This window comes from Astatotilapia calliptera, chromosome 2, assembly GCF_900246225.1.
Source record: "Astatotilapia calliptera chromosome 2, fAstCal1.2, whole genome shotgun sequence".
Classification (NCBI taxonomy): Eukaryota; Metazoa; Chordata; class Actinopteri; order Cichliformes; family Cichlidae; genus Astatotilapia; species Astatotilapia calliptera.
In genome coordinates this window covers 7,261,043-7,285,352 of record NC_039303.1, presented here as the reverse complement: position 1 = coordinate 7,285,352, position 24,310 = coordinate 7,261,043, and the positions used below count along the sequence as shown (strand labels likewise).

At 36.9% G+C, this 24,310-nt stretch overlaps 1 protein-coding gene across 1 annotated transcript; it reads left to right on the top strand.

The window, feature by feature from the left end:
* The first annotated feature begins 3,456 nt into the window (after positions 1-3,456).
* LOC113031224 (annexin A5) lies at positions 3,457-24,129 on the top strand. Its single transcript, XM_075410384.1, is given in 13 exon segments — positions 3,457-3,841; positions 3,843-3,857; positions 4,013-4,097; positions 5,332-5,426; positions 7,683-7,796; positions 10,669-10,759; positions 12,605-12,684; positions 13,027-13,077; positions 15,103-15,196; positions 17,745-17,840; positions 18,047-18,105; positions 19,390-19,512; positions 22,869-24,129. Coding segments are annotated over 13 exon segments (987 nt in total). The 5' UTR covers positions 3,457-3,817; the 3' UTR covers positions 22,929-24,129.
* The last annotated feature ends 181 nt before the right edge of the window (positions 24,130-24,310 follow it).

Below are 24,310 nucleotides of genomic sequence, written 5' to 3'. Positions count from 1 at the left end.
CTAAATTCTCATTTTTCCAATTTCCTTTTTCCACGAAGACTTGGTGTGTGTGGATACCCTGACTCTTTGATGAGCCTCATTTCACCGAAAGGAGTTTCTGTGTGAAGATGCACTCATTACAAAAACATTAGTATGCCTGTGCTGTATACTTACATTGGCACAAAAAGAGAAGCAGCAGCTTCATTTGATATCCTTGATTTGATTTTATCCCCATCAGGGTGCTGAGATACCTCAGACTGTCTAATGAGGAGACGTGAAGAAAGAACTCAGTTTCAGTTGATGACGGTGGTCTAGTTTGTACCATATTGAATTACCATGTACATGGAAACTGCAGGCACCTGTCTCTATTGTATCCCCACTGGCTTACAATTTCATCAAGAGACAGTTGGGAGATGGCACTGCATGATGGTTTAAAAAGGAGACTACTCCATCTTCACTTAAAAACTAAAATAAGTGAATAAAACAACCACATTTTGAGGTTGGGTATGACTTCTAAATGAACTAAGGCTAAAACCATTTATTTATTCCACCATATAGTCTAGTCGTGAATGAGGTATATTGAAAATGTTGTCATTACAAAGGTCAGAAACACAGGAATAATGATCCACAGTGAAATATATATATATAAATCTACATCAGTAATCCTCTTAAATGTCTTATTTGATGTTCCAGCAGGTGACGTTTTTAGATACAATGAACAAAATATATCCAGCTTATTGCCTCTAGAGAGTTTATATTTGTGTTTATGCTCATTTTATAAAAAGTGCTGGACATAAACACCTTGCTTAAGTAAGTCTAAAGAATCCCATATGTAATTTGGGCATCTGTAATCCATAAATCTCAAGTCATCTTTAACTGATAGGACCTGACCTGTGATCTCTCAGGATTTAGTCAGGAACAGCTTTTAGCCAAAAGAAAAAAAAGAATAAAATTTTAGAAGAGGAGATATTGGTGAAGATAAAGTCAAAGGCAAATGTGTAGTTTTTGAGCATGACTTCAATGGTTATACATTGAATGTTATACACAAAAAGTTATTCTGGTCTCTAAAAATGCTCAAAGGACATGTATCAGTTTTCAATGTTTCCCGCTAATGTACAGAATAGGTAACTCATTTACAGTTTGACACACTCACAAACAAACACCCAGTGCTGCTTTTAAGTTAAAATTTGTGTTTGCTTACTAATCCCTTATATCTTCATTTAATTATCCATCCATTCATCCAGACATCTAATGAAAAGTTTGCTACAATACCTACTACAGCATAAAATGGACAATTCCATCTCAATTTTTCATATAATAACAACCAAACAAAGAAAAAAAGCCTTCCCCCTGAAGCTTTTGCCTTGAAAAAAAAAAAAAACAATCCAGGGAAGAGACACTTCTTAATAAGAATAATCCCTGATGATAGAAGCCTGTATGTAGGTAGCTGAAAGAACAAGTTTCTGTTAATATGCTAATATGCTAATGCTAATATCCTACATTTCTGATGGTTCTCTCTCTCGTTTTCCCGTTTGAATTTTTGAGTTCAGTTATTTGTTTATGGCAGCCAAAGACTGTTTCAGAAGTAGAGCAAGATATTTTAATTCAATTTATGCACGCTCACTGCCCAGTAAGAAATTATTTTTCCTGGCCAAAAAGAGAGTATGTGTAATCAAGTGAGTCCTATTTTCCTTGTGGAGTTTTGTTCTGGCAAATCCAAGCTGGTCAGCTGGGAGGCAGTTGATAAACTGACATGGAATTATCCATCAGTCATTTTGCTTTTTGTGTGTTATTTCATGTGATGCAGATTTGACTAATTATCCTTCAGAGCTGCTCTTGACCCCAACGTTCAGTGTCGTTTGGACAATAGGTTCCTTCACATGTCAGAGTAAGAATTTATAAAGGACTTCTTTACATGGTTTTATCTTTCAGCCACACATGACTTTTTATCATAAACTGCTTTGTAAAACTGTTAAGATTACTAGTGTATTTCAGGACAGTTGATCTGATAAATGCTGAGACACCTCAATTAATGTTGGGAAAAGGCTAAGTAAACATTTCCAGATGAATATCTGTTCTAGATTCAAGCCTTTGCACTATTTTTAAAACACCAAGATTGCCAAAGTGAAAATGCCCAACTACTGGGAGATGTTAAAACAGATGTCCATCTTTTGTATACATTGTGTGTCTCAGTAGAAAGGTGGCTTTATAGTGTAGTGGTTTACAAATGCTAGTGCAATTCCAGCCAGAGACACAAATTCCCTTTTGTTTTGCAGTAGGAAGGGTGTTTGGGATAAAACTCAAACACGTTGAACTACTCTTGTTACAAGGAAGCATCTAAAACGAACTGTTGTGTGTCTTAGTAGAAAGTCTGAATGATACAATTTGTAGCAAAAAGCAGAAAGAACAATAATGCTAAAAACTGTAACATAAAAAGCTTTTGAGAGGTTGTGGTGCCAAATTGAACTGGTTGACAATACAGGCAGAATAAACACAGTGACAGTAGCACTGACACTTCAAGGAGACGCTGTCAAGTTGCAGAAGGAGGTTGCTCTCTTGAGCACGCTGTAACATTTATAAGCCATTTTTGTATGAACATACAGAATAGCACACACAAATGATCAACAAGAGAAATAATACAAATCTTTATAAAGAGGTGTAGGAGGTGTATTTGTTCATTTCTCCACCTGCACAGTTTATTACAAGGCTGCAGCTGAGGTTTTACTGCTTCTTCTACAAATGGCCTTTTCCCTTAAGAATGTGTGCACGTCCAAGTAAGATGAAAACACATTTTTTTTTAAAATTACCTGCTGACAAAAACCAGCAGTCAGACCTGATTTAGGTTCTACTTAAAGTATTGCCTCACTGTTGGGTTAGACAACATTTAAACCCATGCAGGTTTTTGATGGCCTTTGGCAAAAGTTTATAGTGCTGCTACTAACAGTCGCTTGCAATTTTCAGTATCTTAAAATTTTTATGCCCACAGAATAAAAAAATTCTGCTGGAGTTTTATTCTCTGCCAGAAAAGGGCATTGCATGAAGCACCATCTACCCGACTAGCTGAAATGGTGCTAAAGTTATGAAAGTCTTGTACTAATTCACTACTACTGCACTACCATTGGTTTTAAATTGAGAATTGATCTGGGAAAGATTTAATTTTAAGTGCAATAGGTGCACAAAAAATAATATAATTGTTTTTTTTTTCATGTATGATTCGAGCCAGAATTGGTAATAACCTATGTGTGAAAGTACAGTGTTACGATCCAATGTTGTCAGTGTTTTGTGTTAGGCGTGACTTTTATGTGTTTCCTGTTATACTTTGAAGGTCTGTCTTATCTCAGTGTGTTCAGTTTACGCTTCCTTGTCTCGTCAGTTCTGATTTGCCCCAGCTGTGTTTCCCTCCTGTTGTCCATTCCCTGATTGCTCCCTCAATGTATTTAAGCCCTGTGTTTCAGTTTGTCATGGGTCGTGATCTCCCCCCGTGTTGTAAATAGTTTGTTGTATATAGATGTAAATAGTTGTCAATACTTTTTTAACTCGTTAGCTGTAGGGGTGAGAAGCCATTTTTCTTTGGGAACCTTTTCTCCTGTTTTTGGTTAGGGAGGCAGGTAAGACACCTGTAATTTTCATTTGGGGTTTTCTGTGAAGGTAAGCCAGCTGCATTTCATTTCTAGAGTTTTTGTTTGTTTTGGCCATGCTCACCCTGATGCCTGCTACCTTTTGGGACTCAATAAACTGACTGGCTGTTGTGAAATCCGTGGTAGCTGTTTTTTGTTGGTTCGTCCTCCTTGAGAGCAGGGAGTGTGGGGGGCATTTTTTCCTTATTTTTATTTTCCTTATGTCGCACGCCGGTTCCCTGGTCTTGGGGTGTAACAACAGTGAGTATTGGGTATATAAAATGCATGCATACTTGCACTTACATGAGTGCATTCACATCAGCATGCTAACTGTTGTTACTAACAAAGACAGATGAAGGAAACCTTTGCTTGTTACAAATGTTTTATTACTTACATGTGTTGCTCTCTTCCTACAGGCGTACCGAGGCAGCGTTAGACCTTACGTCAACTTCAATGCCAAACATGATGCTGAAATCCTCCATAAGGCCATGAAAGGGATGGGTCAGTATCCTGCTTAAATGTATTGCTGCTCACTTTCATTTCACATTGACACTAGCATGTCATACGACATTAACTAACTATTGTATGCAACATTTCACAGCGATGACCATAAATACAAAAAATGAATTCTTTGCACAGTTGAAAGCTTTTTTTTTATTTATTTATTTTTATTTTTTTATAGCTGCTTAGGTGTGTTTATTTATTTACTTGGCAGGTCCCTATGTAAGTCATTCAATGAAAAAGCTGTACCTCTGAAAATGGGGAACTAAGTATAAAACTACTGTCATTTCTAAATAGTCATGCACAATTTTTGTAACATTCCTTGGTTTAAAGCTGAAATTCTGCACATAATTACATATTGACTGCTTGATTTAAAGTCCACTGTGGTGATGTAAGGAGGCAAAGCTACAAAAAGCATGACCAGTCATTTCATCCTATATTAATTTAATAAAAAACTGTTGTCTTCTTATTTGTCAGTAGTGGTTGTAAATACAGGAAAGGATGTGAAAACAGATAATGAACAAAGATAAAAACACATTACTGACACAGCTGTCAGAGCATCTGAACTGCTCCCTTTTGTAAGCATCATCTGAAAGATGGGAAAGCAATTCATTTTTCTAGTGTGTTTTACCAATTAGTGTATCACCAACATTAAAACTGACGCATGTGTCAGAGAGAGAAAGCGATAACACTGTAAATTATATTTCCTAACACTTTATGACCAGTACAAGCAGAACCATTAGATCTAATTAATGGCTTCCCTGTCTGCAAACTACTGTGGACTCAAACTTGAAACAGCAGACTTGCACTACTTAAGTACAGTTCTTTAGTCAGTGCTGTCACTGCAGATCAGCTGGGCTTTGTGCCATAATTACCTTTCACTAATTTAACATTTGATCCCTGAATTGAAAATGATACATGCTGCTTCAGCCTGTTTGCGTCTCTGAGCCTTTTTTTTTTTTTTTTTTTTTTTTTACTAAGGTGCTGTTGACTTTAGAAAGCTATTGGTTGTTAGATCATCTGCCATGCCAATCCTTTTGAATCCTGATCTCATGCTCTAACAGGCTGACTCATTTAGGTTAGGATATACTGGAAGCTATCATAATAAGGATTTGTGTTGTGTTTGAAAAGAAAGACTTGAAATGAAAAGCTTCTTTTGTCTTGACCCACATTGCAGATGATTTCAGAGTCATTTTCCACACATTATTTAAGGTTTATATGATTTCTGGTGCAGGTACAGATGAAGATTCCATCCTCATGCTTCTTACAGCCCGCAGCAATGATCAGTGCCAGCAAATTAAGGCAGCATATAAAAAGGCCCACGGAAAGGTGAGAAGAGCCACTAGGAATTAAACAGAGAACTGATATACAATTACAGGTCGTGCCATCCACTCTGCATTCCTCACTTCACAAAACCAACCTGGCTCATGGTCAACTTCACCCCAGGCACTGAAGACTGAGAATATATCATCCTTCTAAATATGCTGCAGGTGTTTCACTGAGCGTGAATAGTTGTCTGTCTTTCTGCATTCACCATGGGATGTATTAGTCTTGTCATGAGTGTACCCCACCTCTTCCACACTGTCAGCTGTTATGTGCCTCCCCACCTTCCTGCACCATGCTTCTGTGTTGGGCTCACAAGTAATAAGCCCAGAAATGAGTATCTGTCTACAGTAGGTTTGTGCATGTGTAACATCTTGACTGTTTTAAGAATTGTATATTTAACATGCACTTCTCATGCTCATTTCCAGCCCAGTATATTTAGTCTTAGACTCCAGCTGTGTGTGTGTGTTTCACAACTCAAAATAATCCTTATTTATGTCAAATTGGGCCTTGATGCAACCTCTCACTACTTTCTCTGTCTCAAAAAAGACAGTTTAGCTCCTCTTCCTTTAAGGTAACTGTCTTCTGATTGGCTGCCCCTCACAAACTAAAACTCTGAACAGCGGGTACTTGGGGCTTCTGTGTTATTTGACATCAAAACAAAGGGGACTACAATGTGTCGTAGCTTCCAGCTATCGTTTACACCTGAAGGCAATTTACAGTCATTATATTTTACTAATTTATTTTTTTTACTAAAAATAATAATAAAAAAAAACAAAGAGGCCCTAGCCTGAATTTAAGGACCTTTTTGCTGTGAGGTGACGGTGCAAAGCACTGCACTAGCATGTCAGAGTCACATTTTAAAGCTATTAAAGAATGAATTAGCTATGTTCAAAATACAAACAAATGTGCTTAAGTAAAGACCTCAATATTGCACTTGATTAGTTTTGAGCTTTTCCTTGGATGAGTTCTCCAATACCTATTTAATCAATTAGGGAGCAGGTACAACTGATAGAGGAATAAATCCTTATGACTTATAACATTTCCATTGCTTTTTGTGCACCTAACTAGGTGAAATTTTGCATACAGGACCTTTGCTTGTAATTTTTTCACATTGTTATATTACTTAAGTATAGAATCTTGCTGGTTTTTCACCATTGGCTGTCTTCTGTTCATCAATTTTTAACAGCAAAAAGGCAGCCAAAAACATTAAGTCTGTGATTTAAAGGGCAAGATTTTGGATCAAGACTGAACAGTCCTCAAATAAGTGGCAGGAAGGGCAGTTCTCCCCAGTCTCTATGGCGCAGAATTCAGTGCAGCTAGTTAGACAGAATTTTAAGCATCCATAGTCTCACTGTTCTGTCACACAGTGAAGATTTTTTTTATGCCCGCCTGTGGATTGAAAGCTGAAAGCTAATTTTCTTTCTGTCTCAAGTATAAGTAGATGGAGGAGTTTGAGAGAGCATAGATGTATCACAAAACAGCTCCAGGGATAGCTCTGTATATTACAGTGTTTTATCAAAATGACCCAGAACGTGAGACTTTTTGCTTTGCTCAGTATTGCAGAGAATCTTTATGAGATGTATTAAAATGTCATGACGCCATTACACAATTGTGCTCAACTGCAAAAATATCTGAAGCCCGAGTCTACTTTTTTCTATATAACCGAACAAAATATTACATCCTCTGTCATTTTCTTTTTTCCACATTCTTTGTAGGGATTTGATTAGTCTGACTTGAGAAATTTAACTCGTTCTACACACAAAAAATACGGTAACAAATAGATGGATTGTGTTATCCAGAAATATGGGGAATTTCTGCTTAATATCTAATGTATTCAGCTAGAATCGTGATTTCTGGACTTCTCCAAAGAGCACTTGGATGAGCACAGTGCTGTGGGTGTTTTTGTGTACACAAATAGAGCCACATACTCAAATAACAATGGTATATGCTGTTGTTCATTTGGTTCCTGCAATGCACAAATCATTGGAGGCAGAAAACAATTTAGAGAAAGCCAGCTGTGAGTAATTTGCAAAGTAAATATATTTTCCTCTTCTGCAGGTCACATTGAATACTCTAAGTATAAGCGAAGCAGTGAGATGTAATTTTTTTTTCCCCTCATCTTCTTCACATCAAGGTCCTGAATGGCCATTTTGTGTTTTTTAATGTTGGGATCTGGTGTGGTTTATATAAATGTCCCTGTTACCAATATAGTTATTACTGTTTTAGCTCCTCTCATTATTATTAATTATTTGACCACAGGACTTGGTCAGTGCACTGAAATCTGAGCTCGGTGGACTGTTTGAGAGTCTTATTGTGGCTCTGATGACCCCATCTGTCTTATATGATGCTACTCTCCTGCACAACGCTCTCAAGGTAACAACTTAAACCACGTTACAGGTCTCATGTAAATGTGAATGTAGCCTACGTTTTTATTGTGATGTTTTTTGAATAATGTTTGATTAGGAAACACTTCATAGTTGACAACAGACATTTCAACTTCTCAAAGCCAGACAAACAAATGAGTAAATTAGGGACCACTGAAATTTCAATTTTTGGTGTATGTGTGTGTTTTGCTGTTATTCATTATTCACTTTGTACATAGAAACAAAATAATACTGTTCAGCAATGCAGTGGCTTCTCAAACCAATAGGTGATGTCATTATGATTATGTCCATCTTTTATTCAGTCAATGCACTATATTCATATTGAAGCCACTTTACAGATTTTAACTACAAGAGATGAAAAGGTTTAATTTTTTTAATCTACATTACACAGAGTTTCAACATTAGCAATAAAGCATCTAATACATGAAAAAAGAGTTGCAAACATAATTGCTAGTAAGATATCATGCACACTACCAGCTCCCTCCCTCTCTTTAGCCCACATAAATGGAACTCAAACATTACTGAAAAAGTGTTCTGAAAAGTTTGGTTGAAAAGGTAAAATGTTTGCCACCAGAAGGACCTTTTTCCAGTTTGTCTTTTTAACTAAAAGCAACAGTGGCAGGAACTCTTTCTACATAATAAAAAAATAGTTCCTGCCACTGTTGCTACTAGTCTCTTAACTCAACTCAGCTTCATTATAAATCTTTGGGCCAACAGGTAGGCCACCTAACATGTATTATTATCTGTTTTCCCACATGACATTCAAAACCTTTTATTTTATGTTAACAGTATGCGATAGAAGCTGCTTGACAACTCCACAAAGACCATTTAGACCAATCTCTGATGCCCATTCTTTTTTAGATCAACATTTTGGCATTACATCACATTTACTGATATGTTACAATGCTATCATCAAGCTCGACTCCAACAGCAGGAAGCAGCTGTTTTCAACCAATAGCCAGGGCTCGTTTCCAGAACACAATAGTTTAGGGTGCTTCTAAAATTAGTGGGAGTGCACTTGTACTGACAGCCAAAGTGATCATCAGCCATTTAAAAACTCATTACTCATACTTCTTATTATCTGACTATTCAGTTTTTGTAGGTCTGCTAATTCATATATCTGAATCAAACAGAAATATAATGAAAATGCAGTCTTTGTAAGTCTTTAATATTTTGAACAAGCAAATTTTCAAAAGAATACCATAATAATGCATGCAACCACTAAAGTATTATTTATTTCTCATTAATTCATACATATTTGTTGATTCTAATGCCCCTTTTAGACTTCCTAGATTAAGAAACTATGATTATGTATTAATGTAATAATAGCTGAAGTAGAAAAATGTTAAACTCTAGGCTGTCCAGCAACAAATAGCTAGTGGAGACATTATATTTATCTAAGAGTTAAAATTAATAAATTGAATTAAATTTGTTAAAATTATAACATTTATCCAGAGTTTGTGGATGACAAGAATAATATTGGACCTGTTTGTCAAAAGTTTGCTGGAAGTTCACCACAGTTTGATAGCAGTAGCAGCTGTGATGACTGCATAAGGTGATCATACTGCTGGCTTTGAGTTTGTCAGCTTATTGCAGAGCTCTTTTCTTTCAGATTACTTTGTTTGTATTCAGCAGCTTGCTTTAGACTTCAGACAATGTAGCCATGACTAAGACATGTTTAAAACTGAGAACAAAGGCAAGGACAAAACAATTAAATTCAGGCACAAAAGACTTATTGTGTTTTGTCACAGGTACTACATGGTGGTTTTAGCCTTTTTGTTTTCATTGTTACAGTAAAATTGAAACTGTCATCTGATGACTTAGCTGCAGGGGGTAATGCCTAATGATTCAGGGGGTTTTGGTGACATCCAGACAATGAATGACTGATAATCAATAATAGCCAAGACTTTCGGTTCCATGCACTTGATGAATGCACATAATTGTATTTAAAGTTAATTCATAGTTAACTCGTTGGCAGACCGTAGCTCAATATTTTGAGATTGCAGATTTGACAGTTTGTTAAATTGTCAATACAATTTTAAATTCAAACAAACTAAAACTAGAATCTAGAACGTCTCAAATACCATAACTCTTTTTTTCTTTTGCCAATATATTCCAAAAATTCATATACAGATATCTTTAAATTGGTTAAGCTTTCTCTCTATATCTCCTGCAAACATTTTGTTTTGCAGCATTGGAGCATTGTAGTCCATTAGATCTATCTTTTGTACCTTCAGTGAAACTCAAATGAAAAAAGATGTCAGATCAAACTGGACATATTATATTATAGACATTTCAGACATTTTATGAGTGCTCTTTTTCAGGTCACAGGAGGCTCATAAAGTTAGAAGGGAATTGCATGAGGGAAAAACATTTAGCAAACTCTCAGATTCTCATATGATTTACAAATGAAATTTTTTTTCTGTCTCATTATTCTTCAGACACATTTACATTTGCATTACCCATGTGCAAATGAAGTGTTTAGTCAAAGTGAGAGCAAAGCATTTAGGACTTGGCCTCAACATTCCTATCACACCCACTCCTCCATTAGTTAGGTTTGCCAGACAGTCTTGCTGTAAGGTTAATTGCAGCATAGAGAAGTGAACGTCAAAGATAATTCTCTTTAGTATTGAACCTATTCGTTCTCTAATTGCAAACCTTTTAACTCTGCTATGCTCTCAAGTTGTACATCTTTTATTATTTCTATATTTTTCTTTATCGACTTTTAGGCTTTCTTTTTTTCATATTACTAATCAATGATATAGCCTAATGTATAATAAACATGTACTAAAATTTAATATTGAACAGATATGGATATTGTTTCACACTGACTCCATTTATCTCATGCGTCGGGTTCCCAGGGTGCCGGGACTGAAGATGAAGTGCTAATTGAGATCCTGGCCTCAAGGACTGGCGAGCAGATTAAAGAAATCACCAAAGTGTACAAGAAAGGTAAAACACTCCACTGATGAAGAGGCAGAGAAAAACAGACAAACATGGTTACTGTGACTACTACAAATAATGACGCATCTAGAAGAATGCATTAAGATGTTTTGTTTTACTGGCACTGCACTGGCAGAAGATATCTGCGCCTTTAAAAGCTTTATAGCTTTTTACTTTTTAAAAGTAAACTGCCATTAATGTTTTGATAGTTTTTGGCACAAAGGGGATTTGATTAATGTCAAGATCATGTTTTGATTAAAGCTTAATTGGTTATAATTGTCACAGTTAAAAAATAACAACGAGGAAATGAGTCATAATTAAAAGAATCCAGTTTGGATTATTAGTGGAAAATGAGAACTTACCAAACGTAATTTAGTTACATGCCCATGCCCACAAGTTTTTTGGGGGCGCTGAAAAAAACACAACAGTTTATAAAAGAACTAAGATGACTATGCCACTTCCAAGTCATCATTTTTCAATGTGTAGGGTTACTGTTGTTACAAAAGGACGTGTGTGTGTGTGTGTGTGTGTGTGTGTGTGTGTGTGTGTGTGTGTGTGTGTGTGTGTGTGTGTGCGCGCCTACGAGGCCTTCAAATATTCAAAATCAAGATACCCAGTCTGTGTCTGGAGTGATTTTTTTTTATAGGTAATTAATTGTCTTAAAACTATAGAGATGAAATTCGATCCATCCATTTTCTTAATTGCTTATTCCATTCAGGGTCACTTAGTAGCAGGAACAGTGTGTAACAGTGTGAGAGGCGGGGTACACTAGATAGGCTGTGAGTCTATCACACGTTTAAGGATTACACTGACTTGCTAATTAGCTAATAGGCTGAGTTAGCTGAAAATTATCTGGCCTTTCCTTGTGCTTACAATTCCAAGTTGTCCAACTTCTCACTCAGTTTAATTTGTTCCAAATCTTCGTTAAATTTATATGATGTTTGTGTAGGAAACTTGGGGATCTACATTAGAGTACACAGGACAAGTTTGAATCGCTTTATCCTTATGACTCTGTAAGCAAACATAGATTTTATAAGACAACTGTGAATAAGAAATTCACATTTCGAAGCCAAAACATTCATTTTGGACACCACAAAAGCCAGAAGTGACCATATTTAGACAAGATGGTTGAGTGCTAAGTTATTAGCTGAGGGTAGCAAGCAAGGGTATACAGCTTGGATATCCAAGCTGCATAGGAGCAATGCACAGGCACTCATGCCTGCTAGTAAAATAAAGGTCTGGGCTCATTCCCAAGGGCTCACCATAGCAGATGGATCTGCATACTTGAGTTGTAACAGATTTTACATTAAATGCCCATCCTAATGCAAACCCCTCCCTCAAGTATTTTAGTCCCAAACCTATGATGGCGTGCCTATTGTCAATTTACTGCATAGTACAGAAATAACAGTATATCGTATATAGTTTCTTTATTCATATAGATTTATAATATCTCCTCTTTTCTCTAGAGTACCATGCTTATTTAAAGCCCATAGCGTGGTGCTGATCCTTTTTATTTTCAGTGTAATATGTTCTGTCATCCGAGTAATAAACACACTGCACCTTTGTATCACCTGTCACACTTTAATGAAAGGTCTCTAACATAGCAGCTGTGACTTACAACAAACCGTGATGGAAAATATGTGATAACAAAGGCTCAAATGGCCCAAGGCAGAGAATGCAGTTTATCTGATCTGGACGAAAGCATAGACCCTTAGTCAACTAATCAAATCTCTCCTCTCATGGCTCATCCTGCAAAACAGAGGACAGCCTACTAAGGTCGACTGAAATCATTAGCAACTGTCGTGAACAGGAACTGTAAGCAATCGTCTGACCCCCTTCTCTTCTTTCCTCCAGAGTTTGGCGGAAAGCTGGAGAAGGATATCTGTGGTGACACCTCAGGGCACTATCAGAAACTGCTGGTGATCCTGCTGCAGGTAAAGAAGGGCACTGCTGGAAAGACTTATGTTTCTTTTCCTGATAATGAGATCCTACAGTGATGCCATTAGAAAGTCATGAGACGTGTAGGCTGGAAAGGGGGAGGGGGATGACAGCACATTTAGTTTCTTTAATGTGATGTTTATACAGAAGGAAAAGTAATTTTCATGGTTCTTGTAGATTTGAGGGATCATTTAATTAGGTGTTCAGATGTTACCTGGGTTGAGAGGTCTGAGCGCACCATGTTTCCATCCACACTGACCTACTTTACTCTATGTTTGTCCACCTGTCTTTGTACCTGTCTGGTTTCCTACCTCTCTTTTTTTCGTCTGGCTGCAAAGGGGAGTAGGGAGGAGGGAGTAGACGAGGAAAAGATCGAGAAAGACGCTAAGGTAAGAAGGAAGAACATGAGATAAAAATACACATGGCAAGAGCTGGCTTTCCACTTTAGCTTTGTGAGTTTGTCCAGCGAATTCAAGCAACTTCAACACTACATTAACAAGAAATCACTGTTTTTATTATTACCCAATTACACTGGTGTTAATCGAGCCGGGGTTTTTTTTATTTTTTATGTCTAATTCCATTGTTTTTACAGGACTACTATGTTTTCCTTATTTTTTGTATACAGTACTTTGAAAAAGTCTTGAGTTACACTTCATTTCTTAATATTTTACTTGAAAATGGGAAATAAGTGCAGCAATTTATTGAAATGTGGAACATATATGACAAAAACAGAGCTTATGCTATTCTAAAAAGGATGAAAGTCAATATTTGACCATGTTTTAACACAGCCTGAGCTTTCTTGTAATTTCTTTAAGTAGCCTTCAGGAATAGTTGCCCAGGTTTCTTGAAAGATATTCAAAGCTTTTCTTTGGAGGTCGGCTGCCTTTTTGTTCTGTTCTCTATCAAGATGATCCCACACTGCTTCAATAATGTTGCTGTCCAGGCTCTCCTGCGAGCGGTCAATGCCCATAATAGTGTTCCATTGTGTGTTTTTTCTATCTATGCATGCTTTTACTGCCCTGGCAGTGTGGGATCATTGTCATGTTTAAAAATTAAGTTGTTGTTATCAGCTGGTATTGCATGCTGGATCAGAATCTAATGGTTCTTCTCTGCATTAATAATTCATCATTCCATTAATTTCAATAATCTCCAACACCTGTGGCTGAAATAAAGCCCCAAACCATGACAGAGCCTCCACCATGTTCTACGACTGCAGACACTCACTGTTTGCCTATCAGAACAAGGTTAATTTAAATAGGAGGAGATAAAATGGGTTGTTTCAGAGAAAGAATAAATGGAGGCATCTCACCAAAGCCCATTAAAGGGTCAACAGGGATTACTTTAAACATTTCGTCACTCATCCCAGTCACTTGGATAAGTGACGAAACGTTTCTCCGACTGAAATCAATACATCCAGATCAACAGAATTAACTTTTTGGGTAAGGTATAGGGAGGCTTAGAAGATCATTTTTAACATGGCAAAAAAAAATGTAATAAATAAAAAATAAGGATTATTTCTCAACTAGTATTGATTTCCAGCCACCCAGTGAAGATTCCAAGAAGTTATAGCTCTCTACCAAAAAGTCCTGCACATATCCCCTGCAGTAAATTATTGAACTGTCACGTACACACTTCGATCTTTGTACTGGATAAATAATGTGTGAGGTGTTGAGGTGTAGGGAGGCGGATTTTGTTACCTTTGGAGAGACACAGTCTAACTGTTTCCACATGTCCAGTATGTGTGCTAAGCTCACTGCATGATGTTTAATAGATAGACATTGGGGTATCACTATAAATATACAGTTTTCCACATATTCAATAAGTCTGTTTAAGTTTAAGGAAATGGAAAGTCTGTGCCTCAAGGGGAACTTTACACACTGATATAATTTGTATTACTTCCTATACTTGCACCAAAAGTTGGCATTAGACATACAGAGGTGTGTGTAATTATGGCATCTTGTTTTAAAACCATTACATGTAGCAGACATTAACATTCAATAACATGTATCTAAACACACACCAAATTATCATGACTAGCAGTCCGTCTTGACTCATAACACCAGAGCGTTGTTAAGCCACTCTGTGATCAAATTAGGAGAAATAAGCAATGCTAATTCATTAAAAAGCAATAATAAATGACTCATATGAATATGTTATTATTTTGGTATTTGATCATATGATAAAATATTTCTGAGCAAGGATAGAAAAAAAAAAAGCAAAAACCTTCGTTTGGTGAAGGACATAAAATCAGGAAATCTAGATTTTCTTTATAATAACAAATAGGGGGAAAAGACATTGTTGATTTGGCACAGTACAAGGCTGTCATTTCTTAACATGTGTTTCAATAAATCAAGTCAGCACGAGGTGTGTGTGTGTGTGTGTGTGTGTGTGTGTGTGTGTGTCTTCCATTACAGGACTTGTATGCTGCTGGTGAGGGAAAGTTTGGCACAGATGAGGAAAAATTTATCACAATTCTGGGCAACAGGAGCGCTGAACATCTCAGAAAAGGTGAGTTTGCCAGTTTGCCTGTGCCAGCCCATTTGGATGTCGTGATATGCTGTGTAAGACAAACACTGAAAAAAAAAAGGAAAACAAAAAAGTCAAAGTGTAAGAAAATGTGCAGGAAATATCAGTGAAGCATGCTTAAACAGCACAGATTGTGGAGAGTAAGTTGAGAGCGTAGAAAGTGCAATGGTTTAGTCAGATGTGAGCAAACAACAAACCGATCGATGTGCTTTAGCAAGTCTTTTAAAAGTCAGTTGTTGGCAAGTTTCTATCAAATTACTTTGACTGCTCGTTTCACAGTTTTTCTGATCTAGTAACTTTAACTTTTTTTATTAAAATAAAAAATGTAGACAAGTTTGGTTTAGTAAAATGACGCAGCAATACTAAGATAAAATACAAAGTAACATATTAATTTCACAATTAAACCAATATAACATAACATATGACAGTGGATATAAACCTGTTCAAACACGTATGCTGACCTATTCTCTGAACTCTAAAAATTGTGGTCCTCATTAAGAGGCGAAAAGCTACTAACTTGCTCCACAACTGCAATATGTTGTTTATCAGGAAAGAGTTAAGTAAACAACAGACAATCTGTGTCTTTTTTGTGGTTGGGACAGTCTCTTTTGCATTTGCGTCAACATTCAACTTTTTAACTGATGAGGCAGTGAGGTACACCAGGAATATGTCAGTTATTTCAGTTTACACTGATGCCTCTGTATCTGTGCCAATTAGTTTAGATTAGCCTTTATTGTCTTCCTTGACAGAAATTTACTTTGGAGAATCGAGAGGAACACGTCATGTACAATAACACACACATATAAACACTTATTTACAATTTCACCTATTACCATTCAGTAATGGCACTAGAGACAGTTTTAACCTTAAAGTTGTCACTTGTTCAACCTTCTCTCCACTAATGAAAACCAGACCGTGATCTCCAATAGATCTTGGATTTATTGGAGATAATAACTACTTGTACCATCCTTGAGAACAACAACAACAGTCAAGCATTTGCAATAATTGGCAATGAGCCTTTCACATCACTATGGACACATTTTGTGAATTTTGACCCACTCTTCTTTGTAGAATTGCAAAATTCATGGTTCCATTGATGGAGTTTGGGTAAGTTGTCCAGGCCCTGAAGCAGCATAGCAGCCCCAGGCCATCCCACTACCACCACCACATTTGACTGTTAGTATGGTGTTATTTTTATACAATGCTGTTAGTTTTGCACCAGATGTAATGGGACTCAAAACTCCCATAAAGCTCAACCTTTGTCTTGTTAGTCTACAAATTTTTTTCCCAAAAGTCTTGGGGATCATAAATGGCAGACATGAGACGAGCCTTTGTGTACTCTCTGATTAACAATAGTTTTCATCTTAGAACTCTCCCATAGGCATGATGCCATGATTACCCAGTCTCCTCCTTGTTGTTGAATCATGAACTCTGACCTTAACTAAAACAAGTGAGGTTTTCAGTTCTTTGGGTGTTGTTTGGGGTTTTTTTTTGTGACCTCCTGGATGAGTTGTCAGTGCGCTCTTAGAGTAACTTGGTAGATAGTGCAAAATGTTCTCAGTTTGTGGATCATGGTTCACACCATGGTCCACTGGAGTCTGAAAGTCTTAGAAAGTCTTGCTTTGTAACCGATTTACTAACAGAAGTCAATGACTTTGTTTCAGAAACAGAATCGGAGAATGAGAGAAACTTTATTAATCCCAGAGGGAAATTGAGTTGTCATAGCAGCAAATATACAACAAACAACAAGTACTCATAAAATGTGAGTGTAGAAACAGTTATGATAGATAAATATTAAGATGAATAGATAAATATAGAGATATAGCATACATATAAACATAAATATACATATATATAAAAGTATGTGTGCAAAAATGTCATGGTGTACAAAAGAGACAGGGTTCATTGAGGTGCAATTAATACTGTATGGATGAATTAGAGAGTCTGATAGCAGCAGGAAGGAACGACCTCCTATAACGTTCCCTCAGACAGCAAGGTTGAAGGAACCTGTTGCTGCTCTTCAGATTTCCAGTGTGTTATGGAGGGGGTGGGAGTCATTGTCCATGATTGCCAGCATTCTGTCACTGTTTCTTATCTCTTCTCGAGTTTCTTTAAATTGTGGGATGATGTGAGATCTTCTAACCTACTTCATTTTCTCAGACAGGTTATATTTAAGTGATTTCTTGATTCAACAGGACTGACAGTAATCAGGCTGGGTGTGGCTAGTGAAACTGAACTTGACTTTCCAAAAAATGTGGTTAATCACAATTAATTCATGATTTAACAAGGGATGGTCAATTACTGTTACACACTGTGCCAGGTAGATTTATATAAATGCAATAAAAAAATGTAATCCAGTAAACTCACCAAAACACTCGTATTGTGCACAAAGAGATCATCTAAGGGCTGAAACTGACATATTTTTTGCCCTGAAGTAAAAACAGGTTCAAGTTGAAAATTGCTTGATGTGTTTCTCTCTAATGAGGATGTATGAGTGTCTGTCACTGTGGCTGTTTTGGTTATTTTGCAGTATTTGCTGCCTACAAGAAGCTTTCTGGCTCTGACATAGAGGACAGCATTAGAGGCGAGACCACTGGGAATTTGGAGAACTTGCTGCTGGCTGTTGGTAAGAGCCGCAATTTATCTGGGTGATAATTTAGGCGTCACATACGGGGACAAGTAATCAGAATATCCCTGGATAAATTTTGAATAAAATATGACAGAAGATAACACTTGATAGCAAAAAGTGAACATCAGACAGTGTCAGCTTAACTTTGCAAAAAATGTAGTCTTGCACATAGCCTCATCAGTTTTTGTCTTTTTCCTCCACAGTGAAATGTGCCGGGAGCATCCCAAACTTCTTTGCTGAGAGACTATATAAATCTATGAGGGTATGTCTCATTATCACATCGCTCTAGTCTAATTAATGAAAATACTCACCAATCACTCACCTGTAAAATATATGATATGTATATAATAAATAACAATCTTAACAAAGTTAAATCTGTCAAAAAAGATAACTTGACTACATTAGATTTTGAGGTTAGTGTTGGTGTCATTTTTAACCCTCCATGATGCTTCAGCAAATTATTTTCATGTTAGTCTTGCTCAAATATGAGAATATCAATATATTAAGAAGACTTTAAATTCAAATCAGAAGAGTAGCTACAATACAAGCTGTTGCATTAGAATGAATAGGGCAACAAAAGTGAAGTCAAATCAAGGAGTGACTGTGTAGTCATTTTCCAGTAAACTAAAAGGCTGTTTTCTACATCTAAACAGCAAAAAAACAAAAAACAAAAAAAAACCCAAAACAAAATGGTGTTTACAGTGATATAGTTTAAAAGCTTAACTAACCTGGAAGAGGCCTGAACCTGCCTTTCAACTCTGGGCAAGAAAATGTACAAGCATTTTTTTCCGAAATGTTGAATTAATATTTGAAGTGCAAACTAAAGGTTCACTGTGTAATAACTGTAGATTTTGGGAAAGAAAGTACACCTTCCATTCTGAAGTTATAGTCATCAGAACCTCTGAGGATCACCACATGACATCATTCAGCGTGTGGAAATTTAACACAAAAAAGCCAAAATGCTAAAGCCGTGTAGGCGGAAGTAAGTACACCCTTATTGTAGCAGCCAGCTACTGCTAATCAAAATCACTTGATCAGCTGATCATCAGCATGTTTAAAATTCTGTTTAGAAATGTAATGTTAACAAAATGTTAAGAATGAACAACATCAGCAATAACTCTAGAGAAGTCATTGTTGCTGCCCATCAATCAGTAAAGGGTTAAAAAGCTGTTTACAAAGAAACTGAAGTCTATAATCTAGAATGATAAAGACTGTTAATATAAAGAAAACATGTGAGGCAGTTGCCAATCTTTCCAGGAGTATTATTATAGGGCCTTTACCTTACAATATAAAGTGCATTGAGGGAACTGTTGCTGTGATTTGGTGCTCCAACCCAGTGTTAGACCACGCAATGCCACAGAAATTGCAAAGACCCCAGAGCTATATCTCAGACTCTACTGGCCTCAGTTAGCAGATTTCTTTCTTTCTTTCTTTCTTTCTTTCTTTCTTTCTTTCTTTCTTTCTTTCTTTCTTTCTTTCTTTCTTTCTTTCTTTCTTTCTTTCTTTCTTTCTTTCTTTCTTTCTTTCTTTCTTTCTGTGTATTTAGCGAGCTGGAACTGATGACGACACTCTGATGAGGATAATGGTGTCCAGGAGTGAGGTGGACATGTTGGACATCAGAGGCAGTTTCAAGAAGATATACGGACAGTCTCTGTACACCACCATTCAGGTACTGCTTCAGCCCCCTCAGGATTTCTGTTCATTCCCTTGTGCTCTTTTTTTAATGAAACATACTGAATAGTCTATTACTTCAGAAGAATAACACATTTCTGTAAAATGTAATTTTCCTCAGTTGTCTCCATATTCTGCTAAATATACTCATCTGTCCCTCTGCATGACTTTAGAGCACCAGCTGGGTTTACTATGGATATGATGGCTGTACACTACTCACGTCAGTGCAGTGATGGAGTGGGGATTAGTGATTTACTTTAAATGTCTCCCTCAGTGTGCTTCCCTTCTTTTCACACCAGATGAAGTGAATAATCTGTTCTCCTAATGCCAGATGTTCCTCCATTGAAGAGTTATTACGATCCTCCTGTAGAACTAAATGGCCAGTACTGAATAGATAATAACACATTATGAAATAATCTTGAATAAATATATTATATATTTTTTACAGTTCACCAGAGTTCATTTTTTCCTTAATTATGGCAGTTATTCTACAATTTCTCCACTTTTTAAATAATTTATAATTCATTCTGTATGTTCACAGTCCCCGTACTGTGTACTATTCACTTTGCCTTCCAAATGAATCAGAGCTACATAAAGCTAATGACATTAATTACGCCTGTGCTTTTCCTGCTATTATAAGAGCACGTTTATGTCACACAGTAGTTGCCACAATTAATGGTGTCTAACATGTAAATAATGATAATTTCAACATACAAGCCGTAATTATGACTTGGAGACTTGCTTTTTGAATATTTTCTGACAAAAACATACCAACCAACCATGGATGCCTGACATTAAAAGTGGAATAAAAATGTAAAGCCTTAAATAAGCTTAGTTAAGGCTTTACATTTTTATTCTAAAGTCAAAAGCTATTTTAAGCTTTTGGCTCATTGCTTATACTTAGGCTTACACCCTAGCGTCCACCATTGTAACTGTATTTATATGAGAGAAAATAAAAAAGCTTAATAGGTCTCCTTTAAAGGACAGTGTGCTAAAGTTTCAATGGAAGTTTTCAATGAGGAGTGATTATAAAGTGATATCAAACTTTGCTTTTCCTTATCAATATGATGTAAACATGGATGGTGTAATCTAATGTGTATTGAATAATAATCAACCATGAGTAATTAGAGTGGATCGCTGTAAGCAGTACTGTATAATGCAGAGTATTAATTGTCCTGAAAATAACGTCTCGATTATGCAGGAAGCACTTATTTCATTTGTATCATGGATATAAGTGACGCTGGGATCTCGGATCATTTCCCAGTTATATTTGATACTGGCTTATGTACTAACGAACTACATCCTGCGGCTCCCCTTCGCCCACTACGTGTAATCAATGCTGAAGCGGTGTCAAACTTCTCTATGTCTTTCTTGGATTCTGCATCTGTCACTCCCGACTGTTGTTCATTTCGCTCGGTTGATGACTGTGCTAATACCTAAATAGCTAAATGTTAGTAGCATTTGTGAAGCTGCCAAAAGACACTGGGACATGTGACTAACTGGAGGATGTTGATGTTGAGTTAAATGCTTTTACTCAAGGACAAACTGACATGTGGAGAGGAGGAGTAGGAGAGCCAAACACCTGAGCTACCCACATGTCAGTATACAGGGAGTGCAGAATTATTAGGCAAATGAGTATTTTGTCCACATCATCCTCTTCATGCATGTTGTCTTACTCCAAGCTGTATAGGCTCGAAAGCCTGCTACCAATTAAGCATATTTGGTGATGTGCATCTCTGTAATGAGAAGGGGTGTGGTCTAATGACATCAACACCCTATATCAGGTGTGCATAATTATTAGGCAACGTCCTTTCCTTTGGCAAAATGGATCAAAAGAAGGACTTGACAGGCTCAGAAAAGTCAAAAATAGTGAGATATCTTGCAGAGGGATGCAGCAGTCTCAAAATTGCAAAGCTTCTGAAGCGTGATCATCGAACAATCAAGCGTTTCATTCAAAATAGTCAACAGGGTCGCAAGAAGCGTGTGGAAAAACCAAGGCGCAAAATAATTGCCCATGAACTGAGAAAAGTCAAGCGTGCAGCTGCCAAGATGCCACTTGCCACCAGTTTGGCCATATTTCAGAGCTGCAACATCACTGGAGTGCCCAAAAGCACAAGGTGTGCAATACTCAGAGACATGGCCAAGGTAAGAAAGGCTGAAAGACGACCACCACTGAACAAGACACACAAGCTGAAACGTCAAGACTGGGCCAAGAAATATCTCAAGACTGGTTTTTCTAAGGTTTTATGGACTGATGAAATGAGAGTGAGTCTTGATGGGCCAGATGGATGGGCCCGTGGCTGGATTGGTAAAGGGCAGAGAGCTCCAGTCTGACTCAGACGCCAGCAAGGTGGAGGTGGAGTACTGGTTTGGGCTGGTATCATCAAAGATGAGCTTGTGGGGCCTTTTCGGGTTGAGGATGGAGTCAAGCTCAACTCCCAGTCCTACTGCCAGTTTCTGGAAGACACCTTCTTCAAGCAGTGGTACAGGAAGAAGTCTGCATCCTTCAAGAAAAACATGATTTTCATGCAGGACAATGCTCCATCACACGCATCCAAGTACTCCACAGCGTGGCTGGCAAGAAAGGGTATAAAAGAAGAAAAACTAATGACATGACCTCCTTGTTCACCTGATCTGAACCCCATTGAGAACCTGTGGTCCATCATCAAATGTGAGATTTACAAGGAGGGAAAACAGTACACCTCTCTGAACAGTGTTTGGGAGGCTGTGGTTGCTGCTGCACGCAATGTTGATGGTGAACAGATCAAAACACTGACAGGATCCATGGATGGCAGGCTTTTGAGTGTCCTTGCAAAGAAAGGTGGCTATATTGGTCACTGATTTGTTTTTGTTTTGTTTTTGAATGTCAGAAATGTATATTTGTGAATGTGGAGATGTTATATTGGTTTCACTGGTAAAAATAAATAATTGAAATGGGTATATATTTGTTTTTTGTTAAGTTGCCTAATAATTATGCACAGTAATAGTCACCTGCACACACAGATATCCCCCTAAAATAGCTAAAACTAAAAACAAACTAAAAACTACTTCCAAAAACATTCAGCTTTGATATTAATGAGTTTTTTGGGTTCATTGAGAACATGGTTGTTGTTCAATAATAAAATTATTCCTCAAAAATACAACTTCCCTAATAATTCTGCACTCCCTGTAATCTCCATTAATTTTCTCAGGTCGCCAATCTGTTACTGGGCAAAACTAACTCTGTCAGTACTTAAATTAAATGAAAAGAATTCAGTCATTTCTAAAACGAACATACAAGAGTAGATAAATGAATGTTCAACCTCCCAAATTAAATGAGACTCTTTTTCTTCTTCTTTTTTTTTCTCTTTACAGGAAGACACAGCTGGAGATTACCAGAAGGCTTTACTCTACCTGTGTGGTGGGAATGATTAATGCAACCTTATGACGCATTTAGCAGCAATGAATGATGAGCCATCATGTTGCTGCTATACACATGAGATGAGGATATTGATCTATAGTTCTTCTTTCTGTTAGTGTGTGTTTATTGAGTTAGTGTGAATTACCTGAGTGTCATTTTGACTTATGACAATATTATATTGTATGAATATTATTTACAAAGCACTGTTCTTTTTTTGTTTGTTTGTTTTTTAAATGCCAGACAGAACATATAGCTCTAATTTAGTCCTTGGTAAACAAGCAGTTTTAATTTTAATGCTGATAATAATGCTTTCTGAAATGATGAAATGCCTGATTAATTTAAAATCTTTGACCTCTTTCTCTTGTCAAGCGTACACACAATGTTAGCAGCTGTTTACCTTATTTGAGCTCGCTTCTCACAGCATGTGTTAAATGCAAGTTTGAAAATACAATATCGCTACTCAATTATTAAACCCTACATGTTGACAACCCCGATGCTCTCATTAATAAGAAATGAGACTGTGATCCAGACTTGACGTGCAATGCGGCTGTCAGTGATCAATAAGTAATGGGACGCTATTAGACATTTGTTGATGCATATAATGAGATCTATTGCTTCCATGCCTTTCTGCACGATGAGGCCAAATGTCAAACAAACGGGGTCCCTATAGGTCACTCGGTGGAAAATGATTTTATTTTGCTGGAACTGAACCACAGGGTGGCAGCAGAGTTTGAAATGAGGACACAATGTCTTTATATTGTTTCTCATTACAGTGATTGATGAGATAGTGTCAATATATTTTACTAAAAAGTAATTTTCTTTTCACAAATTAACAAATTCAAATGCAAATAAATGGAGTGATTACAACAGGGCCTACGCAGACTAGTACTCGGGCCCTAACTATGTTTTTCAACCCTCCCATTTTAACCACACCGCATATCTTAGGCAACATGTGTAATCTTTCTCATATATCACTGCAATGTTTCCTCATTTTCTTATAATTCAACTTCACATATTTAATACCTTTTAAATACAAATGGGTTATTTAAGTAAAGTTCTTGGTTGGTGAATTTGCTCATTAATGGGCATATTAGCCCATTAATGAGTGCAAATGATGACTGTTATTGATTAAATTTGAGGAGGATGCATATAAGGATGAGTCATATAAATGTTGATCTGTTTAAAATTATAAAGTCATTAAAATAACCCAGAACAGATGTGCATGTCAATACTCTCGAAATGTATCATTTCTCAGTGTGGTTCAGAAATATTCAGTGTTTCAGTTCAGTGTGGTTTGACATATTTTACAGTCATGTGACCTAGACACTGTTAAGTATTCAGAAAGCACCTCAGGGTTAAACCTGCAAAGTGTTTTCATGTATAGTCATGCTTTCTT